Source organism: Portunus trituberculatus, chromosome 34 (assembly GCF_017591435.1).
Source record: "Portunus trituberculatus isolate SZX2019 chromosome 34, ASM1759143v1, whole genome shotgun sequence".
Lineage (NCBI taxonomy): Eukaryota > Metazoa > Arthropoda > Malacostraca > Decapoda > Portunidae > Portunus > Portunus trituberculatus.
The window spans coordinates 1,332,935-1,343,678 of NC_059288.1; the positions used below are offsets into that span (position 1 = coordinate 1,332,935).

The 10,744-nt window shown below is 50.6% G+C and overlaps 1 protein-coding gene across 1 annotated transcript; it reads right to left on the reverse strand.

The window, feature by feature from the left end:
* Positions 1-274: 274 nt before the first annotated feature.
* LOC123512544 lies at positions 275-3,827 on the reverse strand. Its single transcript, XM_045268970.1, has 4 exons — positions 3,186-3,827; positions 1,908-3,098; positions 1,180-1,267; positions 275-381 (listed from the first exon to the last, which is right to left on the reverse strand). Exons 1-4 carry the CDS (start codon positions 3,825-3,827, stop codon positions 275-277), a joined length of 2,028 nt encoding a protein of 675 aa, XP_045124905.1.
* Between the last annotated feature and the right edge of the window lie 6,917 nt (positions 3,828-10,744).

A 10,744-nucleotide genomic window follows, 5' to 3' on the forward strand; every position in this document is an offset into this window, starting at 1 on the left:
TTTTTTTTGTTAAGCCACCAGTAAACATTTCAGACCCCTACAAACATAATTTAAAAGCATGAGAAATTTAAACATTCGATTACAAAACATTTGCTACAACGCATTAGAGTCCCGTACAGGGTCTCTACATGACATCACGTACGGTACCAAGGATCCTTGTACGGTACTGTGGGAGGAAGTTCGGATACGAGTACGATACATGTCAGAAGTCAGTGTTAAGCCCGTCTTGGCCGAGGAAACTCCTGCACCTCCTTGCTAAGCGAAACGGGTTGTTTTAATAACTGTTCCTGCAGTGTTGAACGCGCCCAGACATGAGGCTAACCACCCAGAAATACAGAAAGAGCTGGGAATCCATGCCAGATCTGAAGGAGTGGTTATTACCTGTTGAAAGAGATAACAGTAAGGCGTTGTGTAAGTTTTGTAAATGTGAATTACTGGCTAAACTTAGTGACTTGAAAAAAACATGCTAATTTACAGAAACATATTGAATCATCACAGCCCTTTTCAAATGCTAGACAAACAAAACTGGATGCTTTCAAATGTGCCAGCTCGCAGCAGTTAGCCACAAGTGAAGCTGAAGGTTGGTTGGCTGTCAATGGCTATTGCTGAACACACAGCTTTTTTAGCAGCTGACCACTTATCAGAGGGATGCAAAAAAGTGTTTCATGATAGTAATGCCACAAAGAAAATGAAGTTACACCGAACTAAGTGCAAAAAAATTGCGGTTAATGTCCTTGCACCGCATTTTGTTGAGAGTTTACAGCAAGATATTGGTGAAGCACGGTACAGCATAATCATTGACGAGTCAACTGATATATCAGTAATGAAGCTGCTTGGTGTTGTTGTGCGCTATTTTAGCAAACAATTACAGAAAATCGTATGTACCTACCTTGAACTAATCGAGCTTGAAGATGGCACAGCATCATCTATTGTATGTGCCATTAAGGAAATGTTGGAAAATGAAAAACTTGATCCAAAAAAACTCATTGGAGTGGGAGTGGATAATGCAACGGTTAACACTGGCTTAAATAAAGGTGTTTGTGAACTACTTAAGGAGGAGCTTGGACTTCCGCATTTGATAAAGGTGAGATGTGTGTGTCACTCTATTCAATTTGCTGTCTCCCATGCTGTTGGTGAGACACTTCCCAGAAACATGACCACATGGTGCATGAAACTTACAATTGGTTTGGCCATTCCTCAAAAAGACAAATGCTGTACAAAACTCTCTACGAGACTCTAAATGACAGAAAATGTCCACTACAGATTCCTAGAGTATATGATACAAGATGGATCTCTTTAGAACCTGTTGTAACGCGTATCCTGGCACAATGGGAAGAGTTGAGAATGCATTTCAATATTGCAAGATCATCAGAAAAGTGTTACAGTGCTGAAATGCTATTCAATATGTACAGTGATCCCATTAACAAACTATACATGCTCTTCACGAGACCACTTTTACAAGATATTCAAAGGACTGTGAAAGCATTCCAAGGTAAAAATACTGACCCTACAAAACTGTTGTCCGATTAGTCAAACCTTGTTACTTCAGTAAGTCATAAAGTGCTAATCCCCACAGCAAGGATCGATCCACTGACATCAGATATTTGTCCTTATGTAGACCGCAGAGCATACTTGGGATATGAATTTGAAAGACTGTGTTTCGCCTCAAAACTCCCTGAAGAAGGAGAACGAAATCTTCGTGAACGTTGTATAGCTTGCGTTACCAGTCTGTGCAGTGAACTCAGAAACAGACTTCCTGATAATGTCAAGATCTTGAAAAAAAAAAAAAAGTCTCTGTTTGCAGTTGACCAATGCCTCAGAGTTGTTAAAGACTCAGTAGCGGAGATAGCAGAGGTTTTAGGCTGCGATCCAGAACAGATCGAAAGAATCATGGCGGGCAACTTAACGTCCCAATCGTCCTGCCCCGCCCTGCAGTACTTCGCTAGCTGCTGCAGAAGGGTCCGGTTGAACCTTTCCACCATCCCGTCACTCTGGGGGTGGAGAGGCGTGGTCCGAGTCTTCTGTATCCCCAGCAGAGTGCAACACTCGCTGAAAACACGAGACTCGAATTCCCGGCCCTGGTCACTGTGCAGCTCGGCTGGCACACCAAAACGGGGGAAGAATTCACTCACTAACACTTCTGCCACCGTCTCTGCCTCATGGTTCGGGAGCGCATACGCTTTAGGCCACTTTGTAAAATAATCCATGACCACATATATATAACGATTTCCACGGGGCGTAACGGGAAACGGCCCGGCTATATCAACAGCCACTCGCTCCATGGGCGCTCCCACTGTGTACAACTGCAACGGAGCACGGTTTCTGCGGGCGGGCCCCTTCTTAGCACTACACACGGCACACGCCCTGCACCACTCACGCACGTCACTTCGCATGCTCACCCAGTAGCAGCGTTGGCGGAGACGGTGTAACGTGCGCCACTCACCCACATGACCGCTCGTCACTACCCCGTGCAGCTCTTTCAACACCTCAGCACGTAAGGCACGGGGCACCACCACTAGCCACGCATCGCTCCTCACACCCCCAGCAGCTTCCCAGCGCTTCACCAACACTCCCCGCTCGTCCACTCGCAACGCCTCCCACTGGTCAGCCAAGCACTTAGTGGCAGGGCTCTCCGCTGCCACTTCTATCCAGCCAGGCCGTTCGCCACCAGCCTCCAGCCAGCGGACAATGGGTGCGAGATCGGGGTCCATGCGCTGCGCCGCCCGCCACCGCTCATCGCACTCAGCGGCACCTGCAGGCACCCGCAAGCGACGGCATGTGAGGTCTGAAGGGGCGCCAGGTGAGTCGGCCTCATGCCGGCGTGGACGAAGGGCGTCTGGCTCCTTAGCAAAGCAGTGTGAGCAACCTGCCTCACACGGGCGTCGGCTCAGGGCGTCAGCTTTGCCATGCACACGCCCAGGCCGGTGCACGACGCGGTAGTTGAACTGCTCCAACCGGTCCAGCCACCGCGCTAACTGTCCCTCCGGCACCTTCAGCGACTTCAACCACTGCAGAGCGGCGTGATCGGTGCGGACAGTGAACTCAGCGCCGTAGAGGTAGGGATGGAAGTGTTCCAGCGCCTTCACTACTGCTAGCAGCTCTTTTCGGGTTACACAGTAGTTGCGTTCGGGCTTGCTAAACTTGGCGCTGTAATACGCCACCACATGCTCCTACCCGTCCCTCACCTGTGACAGGACCGTCCCGACGCCTTCAGCACTGGCATCGGTATCCAATAGGTATGGCAGCTTCGGGTCAGGATAAGGCAGCACCGGCGCCTCCGTCAGCGCCTTCTTCAGGCCCTCGAACGCGGCCTGACATGCCTCGTCCCACTGGAAGTGTGCCCCTTTTCTGGTGAGGCGGTGCAGAGGGGCAGCCACTGTGGCGAAGTCAGGCACGAAGCGGCGGTAATAGGTGCACAGGCCCAGGTAACTCCGCACCTCAGCCACACTGGAAAGGACCGGCCAGTCTGCCACTGCCGCCACCTTCTGCGGGTCCGTGCGCACGCCCTCCTGGCTCACCACGTGCCCCTGGAATGGCACCTCAAGCTGGAACAGGAAGCACTTCTTCGGGCTGAGCTTGAGATTAGCCTTCCTCAGGCGCTGCAGAACCTCCTCCAGCCGCGTCAGCTCCTGCTCGAAGGTGCCCCCGAACACGATGACGTCGTCCAGGTATACAAGGGCCGTTTTCCACTGCAGTCCGTCCAGCACCCGTTCCATGAGGCGCTCAAAACAGCCAGGGGCATTGCAAAGGCCGAAGGACATGACGTTGAACTGCCACAGCCCCTGCCCGAACGAGAAGGCTGTTTTTGGCTTGTCCTCATCCGCCATCTCCACCTAGTGATAGCCCGACTTCAGATCCAGGGTGGAGAACCAGCGGGCCCCCACCAGAGCGTCCAGCGTGTCGTCAATCCTCGGCAGGGGGGTAAGAATCCTTCACAGTCACGTCATTCAGCGCTCGGTAGTCCACACAGAAGCGCTGTGAGCCGTCCTTCTTCTTCACCAGGACTACAGCTGACGACCACGGACTGTCTGACCGTTCTATCACCCCCTGCGCCTCCAGTTCATTGATTGTGTGCTGCATCTCTTCACGGCGGGCCGGTGCAACACGACGAGGCGGGCACTTGATGGGCGCACTCGTCCCGGTGTTGATGGTGTGCTTGACAAGCGACGTGCGGCCCAGATCCAAGTCGCCCTGACTGAATACATCAGCATGGCGACTAAGGGTGTCACGCATCCGCTCCGTCTGCGCCTCAGTCAGGTGGGTGGCGCTCCGCTGTGTCAGGTTTTCCAGGAAGCCCGGCAGCGGGCCTGCCACACGCGGCCGCTCTCCCTGCCACCGTGCCTCGGTCCGCTGCCCCTCTTCACACGCCCCAACCGGCGGAAGTTAGCCAGTAACATAGTGACTAACTCCTCGCCCGCTCCTACGAGGCTCCTTCCAAGTGCCACACTGTCAGCCAGCCGCAGGTCACTCACAGGCTCCACCAAACCCTCGGCCTCCTTCATCACATGTATTTAACGGTACTGACCGCGGGCCTCGGTGCGTGGGGGCAGCCTCAGTCGCTTCGTGATAACTACCTCGGCACGCCTGACTTCACGAAGGAAAGGCACGTCATGGCCACGTACCGTCATTCTCTTCTGCCTGAAGTCAACACAGGCGTCCATCCTCGTCAGGTAGTCGTATCCCAGTAAACACTCCTCGTCCAGGTCAGCGACGAAGACCTCCACGCCACCTACACGCACACGAACATTCACCGGACCCTGCAGCAACATGCAGTCCCCCGTTACTCCACACAGCTGTTGAGGCGAGTCTGGCAACCACTCAGCCTCCACCAGCCCTGGCCGCACCAGCGTGTGATCTGCGCCGCTGTCCACAGTCATGCGACACGGCCTCCCGTCCATGGCGCCTCTCACCTGCGCGCTGCCAACGGTGTAGTGACACTTCACACAAGCCGGGGCACTGTAGTTTTGTCCGGCTGAGAGGCGGCCCCTGCCTTCAGCCTGTAGTCGTTTCCTGCTGACACTACCTCCTTCAGGCTGGAGCAAGCGCTGGAGCTGTGTCCAGCCCCGCCTCAGTCCTCGCAGCAGGGCTGAAAGGCGACACGATCAGGCCGGTCGAGAGAGCGCGCCCTTCACTCCATCGGGCACCAGGCCCTCACGTGCCCCTTCTCACCGCACCGCCAACATCGCCCGCCGAACGCTCCCGGGCTCGCCGCACGTGACGCTGGCCTCCTCTTCACTTGAGCCATGAGTCCTCTCACGTCACTGCGAGGCCGGGCGAAGGGAGCTCGCGGTCTGCATGAAGGCCTCAAACTCTATTGCACGAGCCAAAGCCATTTGCACATCAGCTGGGTGTGCCTGCCTCACATAAATCTGCAGCTGGTGGTCCACCAAGGCATCCAGGAAGGCATCACGCGCCAACACGGTGACCATTTCCTCACCGGCCGTTGGGTACGCCCTTCTCACCAGTGCCTCTATGTCGTGGGCCAGCTGGGACAGTGTCTCGCCCCTCTGCCTCGTCCTCTTTTTCAGCTGGGCACGATACACCTCAGCCTGGTAGCAGTGCCCGAAGCTACGACGCAGTGCCTCAGCAATGTCAAGGAAGGAGGCACGCTGCGTTGGCGGGAGGTGGCCAAAAAAACTCGATAGCTGGACCCCTGAGAGCTGTGGCCAGCTGCAAGGCCTTCTCAGCTTGGTCCCAGCCCTGTGCAGCCGCCAGCAGATCAAGCTGGGGAGCATAGGACTCCCAGGCTACCTTACCGTCGTACTTGGCAGGCTTGCGAGACTTGAAACGGGGGAAAGGTGAGCGAGGCGGTGAGGCTGGAGGTGACAAAGACAGCGCGCGCGCCATGCCGTACGGGGAAGCGAGGGAAGATGGCGGGGAACTTGACGCTAACAAACCCGCGTTTCCCAGAGGTCGCGAGGCCGCTGGCAGACCCCCAGGAGCCCTCCACGGGCCCGCTGCTCCAACAAGGCCCCAGTCCCCGCCCATGGCACCAGGAGGGGCAGAAGTGACACTCCCAGGGCTCTCTAAACACTCCTTATCGGGCCACGGGCATCCCGCCATATCCGGTTGGCGCCAAACTGCCTCACTCCTTATGTCTCTCACCTCATCCCGCAGCGCCTGAAGGTCCTTCTCCAGCTCGCCCTTCACCGTCTGCAGGTCATCCTTCACTGCCTGCAGGTTCTGCTCCAGTTCACCTCGCACACTTTCGCAGGAACGATCGGTGTAATCCTGCGCCTCCGCCCTAAAGAAGCCCAGGCTAGACTGCAGCACCTCCATCAACTGCTGTGTGTGTTCCGCCTGCCGCCGTGCCTGTTCTGACTGTTCTACCCTCATAGACGCTAGCATAGACGTTATCAGCTCGAGCTGGTTGGGCTTCCTCTCACCCGGCTCAGCCTCACCACCACCGCCATTAGCCTCAGCATGCTCCATCACGCTAACCAGTCACAAGCAACCACAAGCACGGTAAAACACAGGACACTAAATCCTCACTCCTGACACCACTGTTACCTTCTCACCGCTTTCACTGGTTGTGTAACCTTCGTTGTCAGGGTCCAGAGCACACAGGAGCACATCAGCACGAGGCACACAATAGGGGGTAATGGCGGGCACCGCCAGACAGAGAAACACCAGCTTACTCACGTCCTTTACTGAGTCCTCAGTTCACAGTACATCACAGAGCAGCCTCCACACACACACACACACAGGGCACTCAAGCACTCCACAGGCGTCCCCAGGGGCGGGCACAACAGACCACAGAGCGTACCGGGAACGTGTCTCCCAGTCTTGCCTTTGCACGCGCTCGCTTACAGACTAGGGCTGGGCGGGATCCGAGTACTGGATCCGGATCCAACGGATCCGACAAGGCAGGAGGAATCCGATTACCAGCCTCTGGTACTCGAATCCACTGACGAGTACTTGCTGGCTGAGGCGAATCCTGACGAATCCGGTACTCGAATCCACTGACGATTACTTGCTGGTTGAGGTGAATCCTGACTAATCCGGTACTATGATCCAATGACAATTACTTTCCTGGCAGAGGTGAATCCTGATGGATCTGGCGATCATTCATTATTGTTTTTCGCTTTTTGGGCTTCATGATTTAATTATTGGTAAAAAGAAAAAAAAAAATCAGTATTGACTAGAAATATATCTATATAAATTAGTCAGCGAGAGACATTTAGAATATGAATTTAGTGTTGCCATTCATGCCTCAATTTCTCCGAAGGCTGATTGGCTGATACGCTGTGACCATGTGACGTCAGAACGTACCATATAAATAGTCCCGCGTAGGGGGTGGAGTTTCAGTCCACCTCGACACAACACCACAGACTGTCTACTACTCAAATAACCAAACCGCTCATTTCCGAGCGCTGGCCCTTTCCCCCTTGGGAAAGGAGTTGCCTCTATTTCTCTCATGCTAATTCTCCTTGCTTCGCCCTCAACGTCCCTTAGTGTACGAAGGTGAACCCTGCGGCTTGCTCAAAGGGGGTCTGTCGAAGACTGCTTTAAACACACTGAAAGGTTGGGCAAAACTCGGATAGGATAGGGTGTGGAGCAGGGTGACTGCGACGATTTTTAGAAATTGGGTCACTAAACTGCTCTGCCTAGGCAGGCACCTTCCTTACTCTCTTAGCTGTGTTGTCAGTTGGCTTATGCCCCTGTTAGGATGTTATTTCTATAAAATCCATAATCATGGCGAAAGTCAAGGTCAAGCACAATAACATCACTCTGCAAACAAGACTACGTCTACTCGAGCTTCTCTCAGGACAAAATGTATACACCAGCGACATAAAAGATGCAAGGGACGGATACATCGTGATTGCTTCTGAAGAACTGGATACCATCTGCGGACCAGAATGCACACAACTGCTAGAAGACAACGGATACCTCCCCATTCTTCCTCCCCAGCTGAAAACAAAACGAACTGTCTTTCTGTTCAGACTGAACTCCAACATCTACGACAACGAAATAAACGACATCAAGAGAGAAATATACGCTCACAACAGCTTCACTGATAATGAAATTGCAGAGATTTACAAATTCCCACGCTCAAAAATTCTGAAAATAACGTTCAAGCAAGCTGCAGTTGCCACCAAGGCGACAGAACAAGGACTGAAAATGTACCACATGCGAGTACCCAGCTACAACATTAAGAAGGAAGAATTTATCCCAATCACTATCTGCTACAAATGCTATAAGCTAGAAAATCATACAACCAACAACTGCCCAGAAAACAAGGAATTTAAATCGTGCTCAGAATGTAGCAGCTACAACCACACCTGGACAAACTGCAATTCTGAACATAAGAAATGCCTCAACTGTGATGGTCCTCATCGAACTTTAGCTTATAAATGTCCAATAAGAAAAAAGATTGTAGAAGAGAAGAAAGCCGCCAAAACACTCAACCCTCTCACATACGCAGCAGCGGCAACACCTGACAACACAACAAATTCACTGCTTCAAAACCTCAACACACTTCAGCTGAACGAAGACCCACAAAAACTCTACCACAACATAGTAACAAGCTTTGTAAATGCACACATCTCCAATGCAATCGAGCCAGGCTCATTTGAAAGAGTCTTAAACGATTCACTCAAGAAAAATGGAATCTCAGAATTCAAAATGCCCAACATCCCAGATTCAAGAAAACTCTATCCCAATTTCAACTACTCTGCCTCTTCCCCTTCCTCCCCTGCTCCCACAGGAATAGAATAAAAAACCCCCAGAAAATTCACAACAAATCCAAAAACACCAAAACACTAACAATCAAAACTCTGACAGTGATGATGAACAATCTTCAAATGAAATGACTGACGACTCAGATGATAATATTTCAGCAGTGTCAGAAAGCACACGCCCCTCCAGACCTCGCCGAAGATGCTACACTCCACAACATAAAAATCTTCCCAGCACCAGCAAACCTCGAACTCAAGAGCAAAGCAACCCTCCCAAAAACAGCAGACTCGCACCAGTACCTGAAGCCTCCATTCCAACGAACAAACAAGCGGGGAAAAATAAACATCATCCCCACAAATAAAATTCAACATGGAAACAGTGAAAGTATTACAACATAATTTACTAAAGTGGAGTACAAGAAAACATGAACTCTCCAACCTATACAGACATATAGATGCAGACATAATCCTCCTAAACAGCCATGGAGTTTTAAACAACGAATCCCTCAAGCTCGTTGGATACACCACACACACATTAAAAATAACACAAACACACACACAGACGGCACAGCAATCTTGATAAAAAGAAAAATAAATCACAAAATATATGATGATTACATCTCTGATCTCCTTGCAGTCGAAGTAGACACGCCAACAGGAAAACTTGTCATAGGAACACTCTATCAGCCACCAACACGACCTTACATAACCATCCCTGACTTCCGTAAACTCTTTCGACAAAACATTCCAGTCTACCTCCTGACTGACCTTAATGCCAACCACCCCACACTTGGTTATAGAACTACAAACACAAAAGGCAGACAAATTAATCACCTAATAAGAAACAGGACAATACAACACATTGGACCAGACTTCCCGACCTTTCTCTCACATAATGCCTCCACAACTCCAGATATAATTCTCACAAACTTCAGAACATATCACAACACCCACATAACACAAGGTCCCCTCATCTCGAGCGATCACATACCTATAATCCTTACCATTGCTGCCAAACCACTTCTTGCTCCCACTTCCCCTAGACCTAATTTCAAACAAGCAGACTGGGAAGGATTTAAAGACGAAATAGCCGAAAAAATCAACACTCATCCATATCACTCCAACACCATTGAAGACACTGACACAGGAATAGATAAATGGTATGACACTATACATACCTCAATCTCACATCACATCCCCATCACAAAATACAGACCCCTTCCTCACCCCACACCCAGTCACCACACACAAATGCTAAATATTCAATTCAACGCAATAAAACACCGTGCTGCACAACAGGGATGGACTCTCCAACTATATAGAAACTATAAAGCCATACAAAGAGAATTAACAGATATCCTAATTCAAGAAAATAACACATACTGGAGCAATCTTATGTCACAAACAGCTGACACATACAAAGATCCTGAGACATTCTGGAGAAAAATAAAGAATCTAATGGGCACCAACAACTTAAATCCACACTATCTAAAAGACCAGAACAACTCCAAAATAGAAACTTACCAAGGCAAGGCAGACCTACACAAAGAATTCTGGGAAGACGTCTTCTCTGGGGAATACGAAGCTGAGGGAGTAGAGGCTGAGGAACATGACACAGAAGTCAGAGAATTCCTAAGACACAACTTACATCGCACAACACCCTATGACACAACAGACCTAAACAGACTTGATCCCACCTCCCTCCTCTCTGAACCAGTTTCCCCAGAAGAGGTAAACAACACAATAAAAAGGATGAAGAAATCCTGCCCAGGAGCAACAGGCATCAATAAAACCATACTAAAACAACTACCTGAAGAGGCAATTATAAGACTCAGTGATATCTTGAACACAGCTTTGTCTGCAGGCTATTTTCCAGATTTCTGGAAGGAAGCTACCATTAGACTAATTCCAAAACCTGGAAAAGATGCCCACCAAACAGCCAACTACAGACCGATATCCTTACTCGAGGTCCCTGGTAAAATATTTGAAAGAATAATAAACAAAAGATTGAGATATCACCTAGAAACGAATCAACTTCACAACCCCACCCAATTTGGCTTCCGACA